The sequence below is a fragment of the Mauremys mutica genome, chromosome 5 (genome assembly GCF_020497125.1).
Source record: "Mauremys mutica isolate MM-2020 ecotype Southern chromosome 5, ASM2049712v1, whole genome shotgun sequence".
NCBI classification, from domain to species: Eukaryota; Metazoa; Chordata; order Testudines; family Geoemydidae; genus Mauremys; species Mauremys mutica.
Genome location: NC_059076.1, coordinates 15404624 through 15423101, shown reverse-complemented (window position 1 = coordinate 15423101; position 18478 = coordinate 15404624). Strand labels below are relative to the sequence as shown.

Here is an 18478-nt window from a genome sequence, read left to right as displayed (position 1 = left end):
GTTCGGTATGTTTGGGGGAGGACACAAAGCACAGGGCCTGCTCGTGTTCTGCCCAATCAGTGGGCCACACGTCCTCCTCAAAAGGGATGTCTGTGTTAAGTAGGACGTCTTGCCATGTAGGAGCAGCACCGCCCAGGGTATCTCATGAGGCTCTGGGGAAGAGCTCCTCACCTTGCTCTGCTATCAGGCTGCAAAATCACCTTATGCGCGATGCTGTTGGTATCCTGACTCCAGCCCATCTGGCTTAGTGTAGAGAACAGAGCTGTGGAGTCCTATCCCCAGACACTACATCACTCCACTGTCCTGACTCTAAGATGAGCGATTTTGGGACCGTGCTCTAGAATCCCGTCGTACTTTTCTATACAAGGGATGGCACACGCCTGTCCTCACTAGCCAGGGAGAAGATATCAGGACCTTGCCAGCAACAATTCTTTTGAACGCCTCACAAGTGCTAAGCAGATTCATGTTTTGGCCAAAACTGGACAAAACGTGGTGAACAGATCTTTAAATTAAAAAAAAAAAAGCGCCCCAACCTTTCCATCTCCATCATCAGCTCCTTCATAGCACAAGCCTCATTGAAGAACATTATGCAGATACCTCTGCTTCCACTGACAGCTCCTTTAAAGCCTGCAGTGTAATCTCAGGCCTTTTTCTAATACCATTTCAAAACACCAGTAGACCGTGCGCGCTGTATTTGGCTCATGGGGACAGAGAGGATGACGCTTATCACCAGACATTTCCTGTCTTGCTATTTCTAAATGTATCAGAGGGGTAGCCGTGTTAGTCTGGTTCTGTAGAAGCAGCAAAGAATCCTGTGGCACCTTATAGACTAACAGACGTTTTGCAGCATGAGCTTTTGTGGGTGAATACCCACTTCTTCGGATGCAAGCAGTGGAAATTTCCAGGGGCAGGTGTATATATAAGCAAGCAAGAAGCAAGCTAGAGATAACGAGGTTAGATCAATCAGGGAGGATGAGGCCCTGTTCCAGCAGCTGAGGTGTGAAAACCAAGGGAGGAGAAACTGGTTCTGTAATTGGCAAGCCATTCACAGTCTTTGTTTAGTCCTGAGCTGATGGTGTTAAATTTGCAGATGAACTGGAGCTCAGCAGTTTCTCTTTGAAGTCTGGTCCTAAAGTTTTTTTGCTGTAGGACGGCCACCTTAAAATCTGCTATTGTGTGGCCAGGGAGGTTGAAGTGTTCTCCTACAGGTTTTTGTATATTGCCATTCCTAATGTCTGATATGAGTCTGTTATTGCCTCCACCAGAGAACCTGGCTCTGATGTGACAACCACCATCTTGGCTGACAAAACTGGTGTTGGACCCGGGATCTTCAGAGCTAAAAGCCATGAGCTACTGAGGCTGAGCTAAAGTCCCCAAGCTAGGCCTGTAGCAGACTCCTATTCTACGTAGAAGGGGCATGGCTGGGGGGACCTGTAACACACACTCCCTACTGGATTACACAAGCCCTACTAGTGTAAACATCCCCACATTGCAAATTCTTCTTTGCACATCAGCAAAATCTGCAATCTTATTGCTCCAACAGTCACGGAAAGTGAACGCACAATGGGCATTAGCCTGGACGAAGGGAATTCAGTTCAAGCAAATATTTATCCGCCATTTTTGCACTTTAAGTACATCTCTAATTTCTCTGTCATTCAGTATGCGGAAGGTGTTTTTACAAGGCCTCAAAACTAGTTCAGGGCAGATTTAACTTTCAGGCCAAGATACAGGTCAATTCTTGGGCAAGTTAAACACTTTGGTCACAGGGTTAAGACATTCTGACGCGTCACAATTGTCCTTCTGCCTTGCATTATGGCAAATGGGTTTAGTTAGTTACAACACAGGAAAGTGAACTGGAAGTGACTGAGGAAATAGGCTCCTACTCCCTGAATAATATTGCTGAAGTTACATGTTTGTTGACAAGTCATGTTTGCTGATCAAGGAGATCTTTAAGCAATTCCCAAGGGTGTCTTTTAGCTCCTTCATGCAATGGGTTGCTGCTGCCTCTTTCGTGAGTTAAGATTACCTCATTCCTGGAGGATGCCTGAAACTCAACTTCACATTTATTTTTTAAAGATATCTTAAACAGAAGCTCTGATGAACTAATGCTGTATCATATTGGAATTCACCAAAAGGCAAGAAAGTGACGCATTTTTTTTCAGGGTGAATCTTCAAGTAAGTAAGTGTCGATTGACATAGTAGGAATGATTTTTCCTTTAAAAATGCACTCACATATTTTGTCCCACAGGGGATGGGAACTGTCTAGCAAGGACTGTAACACATGTCAAAAGAGGTCTTGCCAACTTTCCATTCAGCTGCATGAGACTTTACAAAACTGTTGCTGGAAATACAGTTATTCCATTAAAAGCCGAAGTCCCATACTGCGCTCTGGCCTCACTAGGGAATATCCAATTGTCCAAGATTTGGAAGTAGCATGGGTATTTTCTTAAAAGTGACAGAATGTTTCATAATTCCAAGTAAAATTAGATTTTACTACAGGTGGCTTGGTTATGGTTTTGTTTGAACTTAAAGAGCATTTTTTCATATACTAGAGTTCTCAGCTACTCTTTTATCAAAAAATATATCACTTGCTAAATGCAGGCAATAAATAGTTTTGCTTGATGATATCTGTGATTTCAGATTTTAACAAACTATTGCACACATTTGACAAGGTGGCAGAAAATTGATTGTACATAAGAAAATACTGCTGAAGATTTCTGTGTGAAACCAGTGGAATTGGCGGTACCTAAAAGAGCTACTTATACTCCCCAGAGAACTTGTTACTGCTGTACGCTTTGCATGTCTATTATTAATTTATGACATACTTGTGTCACTAGACCTGCTATGGGACAAAAACTGCTGCTTACAGGATTTACAGTTCTGTTCCTGCTACAGGGCATAAATCATTCTATATGCCAAAATTCCCCCTCTGTAAGAAACATATAAGAAAGTGGGCTACCCTGCTCTACCAGCTGTGATTACTGTTGCCAGAACAGGCCCAAAATGTGTCATTCAAAAACTTTCATGAAATAAACTAAAAATAAAACCTGCTCCATTTAAACATCAATTGTTTCTCATTCTTTGTCCACCTAAAGCACCAACTGAAGTCAATGGTGAAACCCTGACCCCACTGATGTCTATGAGAGTCTTGCCACTGATTTCAAGGTTGCCGGGATTTTGCCCACTGGCCCATTCTGCTCCTACTGAACCCAAAGTGAGATTTGCTGTTAATTTCAATTGGACCTGGATTGAGTCCCAGAACAGACCTGCTATTGATTTGTTATTTTGAAATGGGAGAAAAGATGGTCACACAGCCTATTTGCTGCATGAAGAAAATTAAATTGAAAATGTTACCAAAGGAACAAACTTGACACACATTGCCAGATATTATAAACTGGGTTGGCAGAAAGACCCACACAATTCTCAGAATTGCTCTAGCTTTGGAAGATGCAGCATTCCTGGGGATTTCCAGTGCACAGCTACTTGTGTGTAAAACTGTTCCCCGCAGTTTGGAATGTGTTGTCATTTTCAGGTGTTTCTGTAATTTGCCCATAAGGTTGCAGAGCAAGAACCGTTTAGGGCTGCCATAGCTGTCAGATGAGATAGACATCTCACTCCCTGCTCAACTACATTTTAGGCATTAGTGTAATCTAAATAAATAATAAGGTTATGGCAATGATGTGGGATGAATGATTTCTCCCATCCTACTATGTGCTTTCAGTCATTTGCAATAAACCAGACATGGAGTTTTAGCTTCCATGGAGATCAACTTGAGTAGGAGGAAATACTTCTCCCAGCTGAGCCCAGAGCTCTCCCCACCCCCACCAGATCACTGCTACTCCGCTTGGGGCTGATACCGATTTTGGAATTGAAGGAGTTCGAAGGACACAAACTCCAGCAGGATTCTGGGCTCAGCTATGTCGTCATCCCCCCCCCCCCCCAAAGCTGAGCAATCACAGGACTGTGCATATTTCAGACCCCCCAGGTTGGTGGCTGCGCCTAGTTCCCTTCCCCCCCCCCCCAGGGCGATTCACTGGCTAGGACGGGGGTGGCCGAACTGTCTGACCCTTCGAGCCACATGTGACAAGCTTCAGCAGTTCCAGAGCCGGTGGCACCTGCCGGGGCTCGGGGCTCGGTCCTGCCCTGGGGAAGCCCCCAAACCCCCTCCCCGCTGGGCACAAGCCAGAGGTGATGGGGGCACACGGGGGTCACATGCCCCCCCAGACTTTTGCCAGGGTTTGCGGGCCCTGCTCGGTCACACGGTGCCACCAGGCTCCCTCCCGGCAGGGCCGCTGCTGGAAGCGGCAAGCCGGGAGCTGCGGCCTGGGAAGAGGCAGCAGGAGCAGCTGGGAGCTGCGGGGAGCCGCTGCCTTTGCTGCTGCCGCTCCGCGTGGAGCTAAAGCGGCGCCCGGTCCCCGCAGCGTCCCGCTGTTCCCCACTGGCCGCGAACGCCTGGGAGCGGCGGGGAGCGGCCCCGAGCCCGGGTAAGGCGGCAGGGGAGCCCGGGGACAGGACTCCCGCTGCCGGGATGGGGACAAACCCGTCAATTGCCCCGGCCCCCAGCGGGCCCCGGTTCTCGCTGCCAGCAGCCCCTGGCCCACCCCACGGCAGGGAACTGGGGGGGGGGTGTCAGCCCCTGTGCCCCCGCCCCCGGGCTACGAGACCACGTGAAGCTGAAACCCACCAGCGGCCTCCTCCTCCCCCGGCTCCGCGCTGCGCTCGGCCGGCCCGTGGGGCCCCGGCGGGCTCCGCTCTGCTGCGGCGGGGCGCGGCCCGGCTGAGCGGCAGCGGGAGCCGGGAGCTGCGGCCGCAGCGCTCGGGGCGCCCTGGCGGCGCCAGGCGGGATTTCCTGGCGCGGGTCCCAGCTGAAGCGGGTTTCTCCGGCCGCTCCGCCCCCTCTGCCCCGGGGATTTCCCGGCCGGGTCCCCGCGGGGATAAAAGCGGCCGCGGGGCGCTGTGGTGGCTCAGAGCTGAGCCGAGCCCAGATCCCGGCACCAGCCTCCACCGCCAGCCCGGACCATGAGCCTCCCCGAGAGCTTCGCCCCCGGCAGCGCCCCCCTGCTGCTGCTAGCGGCCTGCGCCGCGCTGTGCCGGGGTGAGGGGCTCGCTGCGCCGGGGGGCGGGATCGGGCTGGGGGAGTCTCGCTTCCCACTGGGGCTTGGAAGGACGGATCGGACCCAGGTGTCCGAGAGCCGCGGGGGTGGATGGGACCCAGGTGTCCGAGAGCCGGCCGGATGCGGGGAGTCCCGGTGGGGATGGATGGGACCCAGGTGTCCGAGAGCCGGCCGGATACGGGGAGTCCCGGGGGGGATGGATGGGACCCAGGTGTCCGAGATCCGGCCGGATGCGGGGAGTGCCCGGTCCGGGGGCATGGACCGGACCCAGGGTGTGTCCCGGGCCGCCCCCCTGCAGAGGATCTGGCCGCCGGCAGGAGCTGAGTCTTTCTCCCCCTCCCGGGCAGGTGCCCCCATGGCCGGCGAGCTGCGGTGCCAGTGCCTGCAGACCGAGGCCGCGGTGATCCACCCCAAGCGCGTCGCCCACGTGGAGCTGATCCCCGAGGGGCCCCACTGCGGGGTGCCAGAAGTCATGTAAGTGTCGGGGCCCTGCTGCCCCCCCCCAGCCTGCGCCCCCCTCCCCGCCCCGCCAGCCCCGCGCTCACCCCGCTCTCCCCTCTGCTTCCCCGCAGAGCCACCACGAAGCACGGCAAGAAAGTCTGTCTGGATCCCAACGCGCCCTGGGTCCAGCTGGTCGTCACCAACATCCTGAACAGGTACCTGCCTGGGGGTGTCGCTCTCCCTGTTGTGCCAGCGGCCGGTGTCCCGCGGGTGCAGCTCTAGTGCCCGTTGGGCCGTGTCAGGGGAGCGTAGGCAGCAGACTCGGTGGGAAGCAGGTGTCCGTGTTGCAGGGACAAGGGGCGAGACAGGCCACTGAGTCTTAACCAGTTTCAGAGTAGCAGCGGTGTTAGTCTGTATCCCCAAAAAGAACAGGAGTGTGCGGCACCTTAGAGACTAACAAATGTATTTCTCCTGTGTGCCTGTTCCAGTCTGTGCATCCGAAGAAGTGAGCTGTAGCTCAGGAAAGCTCATGCTGAAATAAATGTTAGTCTCTAAGGTGCCACAAGTCCTCCTGTTCTTTTTGTGTCTTAACCAGTGGATACTGCTCATTACAAACCGCAGCCCGAGCTGGGCCCATCACTCCAGCTCCATTGTAGGGGGAGAAACCAAGCCCAGGCGTCATGTAGGAAAACGAGTTTAAAGAAGTGTCTGTGCTCTTCGCCATGAACCCGGGCTGCTACCTGGGGCTGGCGGGGTCCCTGGCACTAAACGCCATGGATGAGCTGTATCAGCACTGCCGCTATTCCCCGGGACACTCACAGCTCCCAGGAGGGCAGCCGGAGGCGAGTGCACAGGGAATGCAAGCGGGGAGCCTGTGGAGGGGAAAGGCACGAGCAGAAATGAGTCCAGGTGAGGTCTTTCCGGATGTCACTTCTAACCCGTCTTCTGTTGTCTGACTGTTGCAGTAAATCTAACAAGCTGTGAGGGGAGCAGAGGAAATGAACAAGGCACCACAACAGAAACTACCTGTGTGTGAGAGAGAATGGGAACCTGAGGCTGGACAGCTCGCCATGCTGAACTCTCTTCTTTTGAGGGTCTGAGAGACCAGCCTGCTCCATTCAACTTCAACCTGTTCCACTGAGTTATTGCAACCTGTGCTTATTTATGTATTTATTAATACATCTCTGTAGAGCTCTGCAACAGCTAGGTATTGTGTTAAGCCCTTTAGATCTTCCTGATCACCTGAAGGGATAATGCTGCAGCAGTGGCTCAAGAAATGGCTTGTTGTTAATCTAGTGCACATTCCAACTAGCCCATCCCCTCAGCTCCTCTGAGCAGCTCGAGATGGACAGTACGGTGAAGCTGTGCCTTTCACATTGTGGATGTGCAGGATGCCTGCTGGCTTGTGAATAACCAGAGCTTCAGATTCTGGAGCTGCCAAGCATTTAACCTCTGAGCCCACAAATATGGAGGATTCCAAAGTGAAATCCAATTAGAAGAAGCACAGTAACTTGCTACAGTCCTGAAATGTGCTGCCAAGGCACATGTCCCTGGGACACACAATCATTTGCTTGGTTGGGTGAAACAGCTCCTAGTCTGTTTTCCTTTAATAGAAAAGCAATCTTTATGAGAATGTGGCTTCCAGTCACTAGCTGAAGTTTCTGCAAACTTTTTAGGGTTGTTTTGATGTGTTAAATTATTTCTATGCAATTTAAATATTTGGTCTTTATGCTGAAGCTTTAAGAACAGTAAGGTTCTGAACACCCTTGGACATTTTATGTCTGCATTGTATGACATACTGTCATGTTCTGTGTAGAAGTGGTATTACAAATTGTACTGTACTAAAATGCAGTAATTGTGAGACTGGCGGGAGTTACACATTAAATAAATATTTTCTGATTAAAAGTGGTTGTGTCGTCAACTCAGGTAAGTGTTCGTGTCCATGTATCTGTCCCAGTGGGACCCTGGGAAAAGTGTGGTATGGGTGGGAATTGGTATAGGATACACCCCTGCCTTCAAGCTTCATCCCTTTCCCTATTTTATTTAATGTTTGTCTGCATTTAACAGACTCTTGGGTCCAGAGTTGCAATATTTAAACTCCTCATCTGCAGACCTCATTGTGAAGGGAAATTCAGCCTCAAAGTGGTTTGTGGCTATGAAAGCTGCAAGGACTTGCAAGTTAAGCAAATGTGCTATGAGACTACTCATGTGTTTAAAGCACTCTGCGACCAGGCACACAATGATTCTTTGCCGTTATAGGAAACAAGACAGCTCCAAGGAAAAAGAGCATAGAAGACACTTGCTTTATATATATAAGTAATTTTCAGGGCATGTGCATGCTCTAGCTGTTAAGCATCCCCACCCCCTGCCTTTTTTTTTTTAAACTGTAGACATTTGTAAAAGCGCAGTGTCCCTTTATCTGGTTCCATCCTAACTGTGTTTCATGGAGGATATTCCCAGAAGGAAGTGTTAGACCCATAGGCACAGACTCACGACATCATCCATGGACATATAATTCAGTGGGTGAAAGATCAATTGCTGCTTCCTTATGGAATTTGGGAGGCTTGCTGCGTCGTTATATTAGACAGCCTGTGCGATGGTGGGGTGCTTAAATGTAGACATTTGTAAAAGTGCTGTGTCCCTGTCATAAACAGATGGTTAATGCCTCTTTTACCTGTAAGGGGTTAAGAAGTTCACCTAGCCTAGCTGACACCTGACCAAAGGATCCAATGGGGGAACAAGATGTTTCAAAAGGAAGGAGAGAAGTTTCCTTTGTTTAGAGTCAGTTTCAGTTTTGGCCATTTATGTTTATTTTCTTTTTGTGACTTTGTCTTTGTGCAATTAGAGGAATAATCAAATTGGGAATTCTTTTGTGTACTAAGTTTTTGCCCAGGGGAACATCCTCTGTGTTTTGAATCTCTGTGAGAGTAGCTGGTATGCTAATCTCTCCCAGAGGTATTTTTTTCTTTTACCTTTCTTTTCTTTAAAAGTCTTATTTTTAAGAATCTGATTGATTTTTCCTTGTGTTAAGATCCAAGGGGATTGGATCTGGACTCACCAGGTATTGTGGGAGAAAGCAGGAGGAGGGCAGGAAATAGCTCAGTGGTTTGAACATTGGCCTGTTAAACCCAGGATTGTCAACATCAGAGCATTGATCCCGATCCACAGAAGTCTGGCTCCACCCCTCCTCTATCTAACTCATCTGGCCGGTGAAGTTAAAGGGAGCAACTAGTCAGTAACAACAAGATGGAGTGTGTTTGTGTGTGTGTGTGTATGTGTATGTGTGAGTGCATGAGTGTAATATAGATCATATGCATATGATACAGTGTTGATTGATGCACGTATTACCAATGAATGTGGTGTTTGCCTTATTCCCCCTGAAAAGATCCTGTGCAGTACTTTAAGTACAACAACCCCACCTCTCCCTGCACCCAGACTCTCCCCACTCCCTCCCGCTGGGCTCCAACCACTTTCACTTGGTCCTCCCTGCAGACTCCCATTGCCCCTGCGCCTGGCACCTCCCTGAGCATACAGATCCCCCACTGAGCTGCCTGCGCCCAGACTGCCCCCCACAGAACCATCTTACCCTCCCCCACAGAACCCTCTTACCCCCATCTGGATACCCCCACGCTAAGTCCTCTGCACCTGGATCCTGCTGCTGGGCTGAGCCTCCCTGCCCACACCTGGTGTGCCTGGCACAAAAGGGGCAGGGCCTCAGGGTGTTACTGGGGCAGGCCTGGCCCTTGTGCCGTGTCAGGGTCAGCTTCAGCCTCACTGCCAAGTCCCTGTCCCAGGAGGGTGGGGGAGGCTGCAGGGTGATCTCCCACCTCCATGCAGCCAGTGGCCTGTGCTCCCCACTGCCAGGGTGGAGCCTCCATATTTATTTATTGTTTTTTTTAAAAATCAGAATTTTAAAATATTATGCACAGAATTTGATGCAGAATTCCCTCAGGAATATGGGGCGCTGTACAGCTGTGATGGTGGGACTGTGACGGGGGTGCTGGACAGCAGGGGATCTGTGGGTGGGGGAGCTGGGTGGGGGTTATGGTTTGTAGGGTGCTGTGCAGTTGTGGTGGGATGTCAGTGGGAGGGGTCTCTAGGTGAGGGGGCACTGGACATAGGGATCTGTGGGGGAGGTCTCTGGGGGAGGGGGCACTGGCATAAGGGCGGGGCACTGGGCCCGGGGGCAGTGTGGAAGGGTTACGCTGGCAGTGCAGGGCTGGGCAGACCAGTGTGCGTCTGCCAGTGTGGGGTTTGTAAACAGTGCCCTTGTGATGGGCTGAGTGGGGCCACTCCTGCTGCGCTGCCTCTCATTGCCCCCAACCGGCCCCTCACTCTGCAGACCGCCCCCCACCACATGCCCTATTTCCCCAATGGGGGCCCACAAAGAGTTAAAGCGGCCCTGCATCATGGTATTTCCGTTTTCTTAAAGCCAGAAGGAGTTAATGCAAGCAGAATATAGCCACTCTGTCCAACAGAGATAGGACTTTACCTTCCTAGGCTCATCAAGGAAACCTGCACACCATGGGCAACAGGCAAGGGTTAGGGTTGGAACTAAAAACCATCGATTTAACAGAGACGCTGGTTTCATGGTCCATTACAACAGCTTGGAACAAACCTGCTGCCTAAAATCACTCTCCATAGTCCTAAACCAGCTGAAGTGTTATTGCCGCCTTCATTGTAACTCATCTCTTACAACACCTGTTAACGCCTTGAGTTTAACAAGCTGCCCCACCTTGTACTTAGCTTGGACACGCTACTTTCTTCGCCAGACCCACGTAAAGAAGAGCTCGGAGACGCTCAAAAGCTTGTCCTTCCTCCGACAGAATTTGGTCCAACAAAAAGCCGTTGCCTCACCAAACTTCTCTCTTTCCTACCCTGGGACCAGTCCAGCTACAACAACCCTGCAACCAACGTCCCCAGGCCGCTAGCCTGTGCGTTCGCCAGTGATTTTGAACAGGTTACTCTGATTGCACGTAGCTGGGTGTTACCCGTGGTAAAGGGGGACGCTGGGGCTAACTCACAAAATGAAGATTCCCAGCCCGTAGGCAGCTGCAAGGAAGGCACCTTCCTACCTACGTTCACACGGCGCTCAGAGCCCTGGTTCAGAATCCGCCGGCGGAGTCAGCAAAGCAAAGGTCCCCCGCAGCCTGAGCGTGCGATCAGCCTTCAGGGCTCCCAGTCAGTCCACCCCGGCTTCCTTTTCCTCTTCAACCGGCCCGGCCGGGCGGGGCAAGGGGGACCCTTCCTTGAGCCCAGGTTTGCTCGAGCTGCAAGCGCCGGTGTCCCCGACAGGGGTAGGACACCCCCCCCTCCGCGCCCCGTCCTACCCAACCCAGCGGTGCTGACGGGTGTGGTGCCTTTACTCTGACATTAGCCGCCTGCCCCCCGGACTCCCCGTCTGCTGCCAGCACACCGGCTTGCGCAGCACTGGCAGGGTCACCCGGTGGAGCTGGCAATCACCTGCCCGCTGCAGGGTGCACAGACACACTCGCATGGTTCGAGCTCTTCCCCCTCCCAGACGTGACGGAGCAAAGTCCTTCAGCCGGGCTCTCCTGGGGCTCACGGGAGCGGGCTGCTCGCAGGGACTAGATCACCCGCAGGGCGTTTCTCGCGGCGCGCAGGAGCACCAGTGGAAGGGCACAGCCAGTGCGCGCCCAGTGCGCGTTATAGCTCGCACCGCGGGGATGCTGAGTTCCAGTTCACAGCTGCCAAACAGATAACACAGTGGGGCCATGTCGTGAAACCAGCTGTGATTTCAACAAGCAGCTTAGACACCCGTGCCGGGCTTAGACCCCAGCGGTGTCCTCCACAGGGCCGCCCAGAGGATTCCGCGGGTCGGGGTCTTCGGCGGCGGGGGGCCCTTCCCTTCCGGGACCCGCCGCCGAAGTGCCCCGAAGACCCGTGGCGGGGCCCCCGCGCCCCGCCGAATTACCGCCGAAGCGGGACCCGCCACCGAAGCGCAGCCCGGCCTTCGGTGGTAATGCGGGGGGGGTCCCCGCCGCGGGTCTTCGGGGCACTTGGCGGGTCCCAGAACGGAAGGCCCCCCCCCGCCGCCGAAGACCGGGCTGCGCTTCGGCAGCGGGTCCCACTTTCCCCCCCCCCTGGCCCCAGCTTCTTACCCCCGGCTCCCGCCTCACCCGGAGTCTCAGCGCCTCGCGGGAACAGCCGCAGCGTGTTCCCGGCGGGGCCTGAGCTCCGAGCCAGCGGAGGGAGCTGAGCTCAGCCCAGAGCTCCCAGCCCCGCCCCCTCCCCACGCGGCTCTGAGCGGGGCGGGGCTCAGGGGCCCCGCCGGAGACACGGCGCTTGATGCCTGAGGCTCCAGGAGAGGGAGGGAGACGGGAGCCTCCGCTGTTCTCGTGGGGGCCCCTGCGGAGCCCGGGGCCCTGGGGCAAATTGCCCCCTTTGCCCCCCCCCTCTGGGCGGCCCTGATCCTCCAGGGCCTTTCAGTAAGAGCGGGATCTCCAGGCCATGCGTGCTACAGGCTGGGGGTACATGGAAGCAGCAGCTGTTTCCGTGTTCCCAGAAGCATAGCTGGGGGCGGGGGGGGGGGGGGCAGCGGCTGCTCCCCCACGGAGCACAAGCGGCGCCGTTTACATTTCTTGGTTGCTGTGTCCGCCAGATGCAACAAACCAGAAGTAGATTTTTGGCGCCAACAGTCAACAGTGAAATACGAGCTCATGCTCAGACTCAAGGGGGTTCATTTAGCAGCGAACTGCCAATTTGCTCCCTTAGCTCCCCCGTGAGGGGGGAAGTTTGTCCGTGTTTCCGAGCCTGCAGATTGCTGCGCACTAGCGATAACCCCCGAGCAAGCCGGGTCCCTGCCGCTTAACATCAGCCCAGGCTGCTGGGCGGGTCGCTGGTGCTCAGGCTGGGCGGGGCTGTCCGAGGAGTGAACCAGTCTCCTAACGGGAGCGATAGCAGCGGGGGCAGCGCTGGGCCGCTGCACCCCAGGGAGAGCCCGCGGTAGGGTGACCAGATCACCCAGGTCAAATATCGGGACGCGGGGGGGGGGGCGGCAATGGGGGAAAAAATGGCGGAAGAGCAAAAAAAAAAAATTCCCCACCCCCGATTCCTTCTCCCTCCGCAAGTGCTGGAGGGAGGCCCGGGAGACTCAGGGGAGCTCAGGGCCGGGGTGAGTGTGAGTCCGGGCTGGCCCCAAGCAGGCAGGACTTGGGCATGGTACCTGTAGGGAGAGTTCAGAGTGACCTGCGGGGCCAGGCGGCGGCGGCTGTTCTCCCCACCTGGGCAGCGGGACTTGAGAGCAGCCGCTGCTGCAGCTCCCACATCCCCAGTGGAAGGAAGCGGCCGCTGGCCAAACTTGGCGGCTGCGGCTCTGGTGCCCATGAACCCCCCGAGCCCGGGCCTGCTGCGGGGACCCAGCACGCACACCGCGCGCCCAGCCCCTGGCCAGTTGCGTCTGGGCTGGCTGCCCAGCTGGTGCAATCCCACGGGCGGCCCTGGAGTGGGGGCAGCAGGCCCCAGCCCCCCCATCCTGCTCGGGTCCCATAGGGGAACGAACGGGGCTGGGCTGCCGATGCCTCCGCCGCGGGATTGCACCAGCTGGGCAGCCAGCCCAGACGCGACTGGCCAGTGGCGGGGCGCAGTGTGCGTGCTGCTGGGTCCCCGCAGCAGGCCCGGGTTCAGGCCCGGGCGCCACGTGCTTGGCCGCTTGCTCCCCCCGCGGCAGTGGGAGCTGCAGCAGCGGTTGCTCCCGTGTCCCGCTGCCCAAGAGGGGAGAATAGCCACCGACTGGCCCCGCAGGCCACTCCCTACTCTCCATCCAGGCACCGCGCCCGAGTCCTGCCTGCTCGGGGCCAGGCCGGACTCACACTCACCCCGGCCCCACGTTCCCCTGCATCTCCTGGGCATGGCGTGCTTGGCAAGAAGCGGGGATTTGGGGAGAGAGCCAATGGGGCGGGGATGGGGGCGGGGATTTGGGGAGGGAGCCAATTGGGGAAGGAGGAGGCAGAGTTGGGGCGGGGAAGGGTGCGAGCCCTTCCAGGCTCCGGAGCCTTTGCTTGTTTGTCCAGTGTCCCGACCTAACATTGGTCGGGACGCGGGACAAACAAGCAAATATCGGGACAGTCCCGATAAAATCGGGACGTCTGGTCACCCTAGCCCGCGGGGCTGGGAACTAGCCCGAGCTGCGAGGGAGACTGGGGCACGGGCGGGACCCATCCCGCGCCCTGCTCCCGCGGTTCCCCCACCCCGGCCTCGCTGTCAGAACTGGGGCCACGGCGCCTTCACCTGGAGCCTGAAATAGCTCGGCCAGATCCCACGGGCAGCCTGTGGTCCGAGCCCGCCTGCCTCGCCCAGGGGCACCCGGGCTGCACCCCCGCCCCGGCACCCCACACTGCCACACCCGGTTCTAGGGGTAATTAAACCTGAACAGCGAACCGCGGGGCTTTCGGGCTTAGGAAACTGGGTTATCAAAACTCCAGGAACCCGCTCCCTGCAGGGCAGGGGATCCCGGGCTCGGTGTGAGGATCGCTACTGCGGGAGTGAAGGTGGCTGGATTGGGGGTTCCGGGCGGGGATCCCGGCTCGGTGTGGGGATCGCTACTCCGCCAGCCACAGGTTGCAGCCCCGTTTGATGGGTGAGAGAACAAACTTACATTATGTGTGAACTGTTATGCTGGATGACTCCCGGCTTCTCTCACCCCATAATATAGCCTGGGCCACTGAGTCCTAACCAATGGACAGTTCTGATAAAATCTGGCCCATTGTCACTGGGACACCCACACCTGCTCCCTTGCCCCTGGGCAGCAGACGGGACTGGTTGAGTGAACAGAAGTTGGACACCAGGTAGAGTGAAGCACGAGGGTTTATTACGCACAGCGCTGGCGGAGTGTCACTTTGCTTATTAGGCTCAGTGAGACACTGCTAAACAATTGATTACAATAGATTAGATACGTGCCAGTGGGCGGAGAGAAGGGGGAGGGGGGAGTTCCCCAGACCCTGGATAGGTTCTAGCAGCAAGACAAAATTAGCACAATAGGCCAATAGTCTAAAAGATGATATCATGGCTCCGCCCATAGCCCAGGTTAACATATTTGCTAATACACAGGTGCTATCCCTCAAAATTCTCCTCTTGCAACGTGTAAGTTAAATCCTTATTTTCGGTCCATAGGAATGACGGGGTCTGTCGGGGCAGGTTGGTCCACAGGTGCAATCCTGGAGGGTTTTAAAGGAAAAAGAACAGTGCACAGCAATGACAATTGTGTCTGGGTTACCAATGCGATCCTGTGAACTAGGACTGGCCTCTGTGAGGGAGGATGCCCTAACTCATGCTAGGCCTCTCCCTGAACTCTGGGGAATATGCAGCGTATTCTCTTCCCGAACCAGGGAGTAGCCTGTAAGGCTCCTCTCAGTGAGCTCTGTGCCTATAACTCCTGATAAGCCTCCCAATGACTGCTCCCCACCTGGAGTTATGCTGGCTCCGCTTTATGTATCATTGAAACATACACGGCTGTTCCCTGCTCATCCAGCTTTTCTTTAGCCATGTATTGTCCACTGTTAACTAGGCCTCATGCCTCAGAGCAGGCCCTGGAATTTGGGCCTATGTGAAAGGTTCTTACCAGGGACTGTGGCCAAGATCTTATCTATGTGTTATTGGGATTTTGGCCCTTCACCAATGGGGCCCTGGCCCCTGGCACAACAGGAAGAGCGACACTCCCAGGCAGTTACCTGTTCAGGATCTTGGTGACGATCAGCTGGACCCAGGGGGCGGTGGGATCCAGACAGACTTTCTTGCCATTCTTCGTGGTGGCTCTGCGGGGAGGCAGAGGGGAGAGGGGGTGAGGGCTCTGCGGGGAGGGGGGGTAGCTGGCTGGGGGGGCCAGCAGGGCCCCGACACTTACATGACTTCTGGCACCCCGCAGTGGTGCCCCTCAGGGATCAGCTCCACATGGGCGACGCGCTTGGGGGGGATCAGCGCGGCCTCGGTCTGCAGGCACTGGCACCGCAGCTCGCCAGCCATGGGGGCATCTGCCAGGGGAGGAAGATTCAGCTCCTGCCAGTGGCCTGGGGACACCCCACATCTGGGTCCCATCCATCACCCCGGACTCCCCACATACGGCCAGCTCCCAGACACCTGGATCCCATCCATCCTTCCAAGTGTAAAGGGACTGTTGTCCCCTTACTAAGACTCAGTGAGGTTTTTTGGGGGTTGGCTAACTCCCAGTGCCAAAAGAAAGGGGAAGGGATGATGGGAAATAAGGACCCTGAGACTGACAGTCCCCAGGAACAATGAGGAGAGGCCAATGCTCCAGACTGACAGGGCGAGCAGGCTAATCAGGGAGTCAGGAGACCAGGGTCCCGTCCTCCATGTGAGCTGGAATTGCCTGGGTCAGACAGAGCAGGGGCCCAAGCCGAGCTGGGGAGCAGAGCTGTGCCGGATCCAGAGGGGCCAGAAAAGCAGCCCAGGAAGCAGGTGAGAGCTGGGAGCAGAGTCACAGAAGCAGCCCACAGAGCAGACCTGTGAGAAGCAGCCCAGGGGGCTGGAGGCAGAGCAGCCTCCCTCCTGAGGCAGAGTGGAGCCGGAGCTAGAACAGTGGAGCTGGGGCTGGAGCAGTCTGGAGCCGGATGCGGTGAGCAACTGGGGCCAACCAAGAGGGGATTCTGGGCAGAGGACCCAGCGCAGAAAGACACTGCCAGCCAAGGGTCCTTGCAAGCCAGACTGGGAGGGGGATCTGAACCCGACAGGGGGCTGGTGCTGGGAAGAAGGGTCCCGCCACCCAACGCCCGGAGGTGTGTGGCCACCACCAGAGCAAGTGTCCAACCCACAGCGTCCCTGCAGCACAGCCACGGCCTGAGAAGGAGAGGCCAGGGACCTACAAGGAACAGACTGAACTGCCCTGACGTTCCAGAGACACTGTTTGTGATGTTCCCTGCCACAGAGCAGGGTGATGGGTTTTCCCTGAACCTTTCCCATTGTTCCTTATTCTTTTTTAAACTAATTGCTGATTAAATAAATTGTATTTGCTTTAAATTGTATGAAATGATCAGTGGGTCAGGGACAGGGGCGGCTCTAGCCATTTTGCCGCCCCAAGCAGGGCGGCACGCCGTGAGGAGCGCTCTGCCGGTCGCCGGTCCCGCGGCTCCAGTGGACCTCCCACAGGCGTGCCTGCGAATGCTCCACCGGAGCCGCGGGACCAGCGGACCCTCCGCAGCCACCTCTGTGGGAGGTCCACGGGAGCTGCCTGCAGCCCTCCTGGCAACCGGCAGAGCGCCCCCTGCGGCATGCTGCCCCAAGCACGCGCTTGGCGTGCTGGGGCCTGGAGCCGCCCCTGGTCAGGGTGGTGCCCAGTGCAGAGAGAACACCCCGGAGTGGGGACACCCTAGCTCCTGTCCTGGGTGACCACAGCAGGTTTGGGGGTCGAGCCCCCCAGGAATCCTGGGCCCAGCCTTGTCGGTGTTAGGAGGGCTCTGCCAGACAGGAGGGTGGAAGGGGAGATCTCCAGGGCAGGGAGGCCTCTGGGGAAAGGGAATGGGAGCAGGACTCAGATCCTTCCACTAGCCCATTTCACCAGACCAGGGTAATGCAGAAGCCAGGGAAGCGCCCTACAATAGCGGACCCATTCTGTGCCCGTATCCCAGTACCCAGTGGCCTCCTTCCCGTCTATCTCCAGGGGAACAAGGCACTCGCTCCGGAGGGGCAGCCCTGTGCCCACCCGGTAAACCCAAAACCCAGGGCTGGGAGCATCCAGCCCCTCGGAGGGGTCAACCCAGGGCCCCCCTCCCTCCTTCGCAGGGTTTACGCGGCCCGCCCCCCTTCCCTGCGAACCCTGCCCCTCATCCTGCTGGGTCTCTACCAAGTTGACCCGGTGTGGGGTTGGTCTGCTCAGTTTGTCCCGGAGCTTGGGGCACTGGGCCCGTATGTGGCCCGGTTGGCCACATTGATAGCAGCCCATGTCTCGTGGATCCCTTCGAGTGGGACGGCTGGACCTGACGCCAGATGTTTCCCTTTGGTGGGGGTCCTCCCTCGGCCCCTCCTGGGAGGTCCCCTGGTGAATCTCCCTCTGCGTCGAGGCAGACCTGCTACTTCGAGACGCCTCCCTATTATTCCTTGCCCGACTGTCCATGTATTGGTCGGCCAGCTGGCCTGCATGCTGCGGGTTCTCCGGCTTTTGGTCCATCAACCACAGCTTCAGGTCCGATGGGCATTGCTCATACAGGTGCTCCAGTATGAATAGGTCAAGCAGGTCCTCTCTGGTTTGGGCCCCAGCCATCCACTTGCGGGCATATCCCTGCGCCCGGTTGACCAGTTGTAAGTAGGTGACCTCCCGGGTCTTACGTTGACCCCGGAACCTCTTCCGGTACATCTCCGGGGTCAGCCCAAACTCGCGGAGCAGGGCCTCTTTGAACAGGTTGTAGTCTCTCGCCTCCGCCCCTCTCATTCGGCTGTACACCTCCACGGCGGTGGAGTCCAGTAAGGGGGTGAGGAACTGGATCCTGTCTGCAGGGTCAACCTGGCGCAGCTCGCAGGCATTCTCGACGGCCGTCAGGAAGGTGTCTATGTCCTCCCCCTCCTTACGCCGGGCCAGGAAGTTCTTATCGAAGCTCTTTGTAGGCTTGGGCCCCCCCCTCATTCGCCGCAGCCGGGGCCTCCCTGCTTTTCAGCTGGGCCATGGCCAGCTCATGTCTGCGCTGCTTCTCCCTGTCCTCCATCTCCATCAGTTTGATCTCTCTCTCCAAGTCCAGCCGCCTGAGTTCCACGGAGGCCGAGCGTCGCCGGGATGACTCCTGGCTGGCCGGGGGGGGTCACGGTGCCCCCCGTAGCTGGGCTCCTCCTCCCCCTCCCCCTAGGCCTAGGGGTGGGGGGTCTCGAGGAGCCCTCAGCGGCCGGCTGACCACTCCCAGCGGGGACAGACACTGGTGCCTGCGCTGCATCGGCCTGGCTGCTTCCCGCAGAGACAGGGA

The 18478-nt window shown here is 56.4% G+C and overlaps 2 protein-coding genes across 6 annotated transcripts in view; one reads left to right on the top strand and one right to left on the bottom strand.

Moving 5' to 3' along the window:
* Positions 1 to 18478, bottom strand: part of LOC123371138 (growth-regulated alpha protein-like) — an 886915-nt gene that overhangs the window by 76539 nt on the left and 791898 nt on the right. For 3 of the 5 annotated variants that reach the window (XM_045018407.1, XM_045018403.1, XM_045018404.1), the window contains exons 2-4: positions 15418 to 15544; positions 15245 to 15328; positions 14364 to 14739 (exon numbers count right to left, since the gene is read on the bottom strand). The exons of 1 other annotated variant lie outside the window; for it this stretch is intronic. In XM_045018407.1, the coding sequence (XP_044874342.1) occupies positions 14628 to 14739; positions 15245 to 15328; positions 15418 to 15536 (315 nt within the window). In that variant the 5' untranslated portion in view covers positions 15537 to 15544 and the 3' untranslated portion in view covers positions 14364 to 14627. Of the gene's footprint in view, positions 1 to 14363; positions 14740 to 15244; positions 15329 to 15417; positions 15545 to 18478 lie in introns of those variants that run through there. One more of the 5 variants, XM_045018405.1, reaches the window with a different exon arrangement.
* Positions 4980 to 7460, top strand: LOC123371142 (growth-regulated alpha protein-like). Its single transcript, XM_045018414.1, has 4 exons — positions 4980 to 5095; positions 5462 to 5588; positions 5687 to 5770; positions 6521 to 7460. The coding sequence occupies exons 1-4, from the start codon at positions 5020 to 5022 to the stop codon at positions 6537 to 6539; spliced, it is 306 nt and encodes a 101-aa protein (XP_044874349.1). The 5' UTR covers positions 4980 to 5019; the 3' UTR covers positions 6540 to 7460.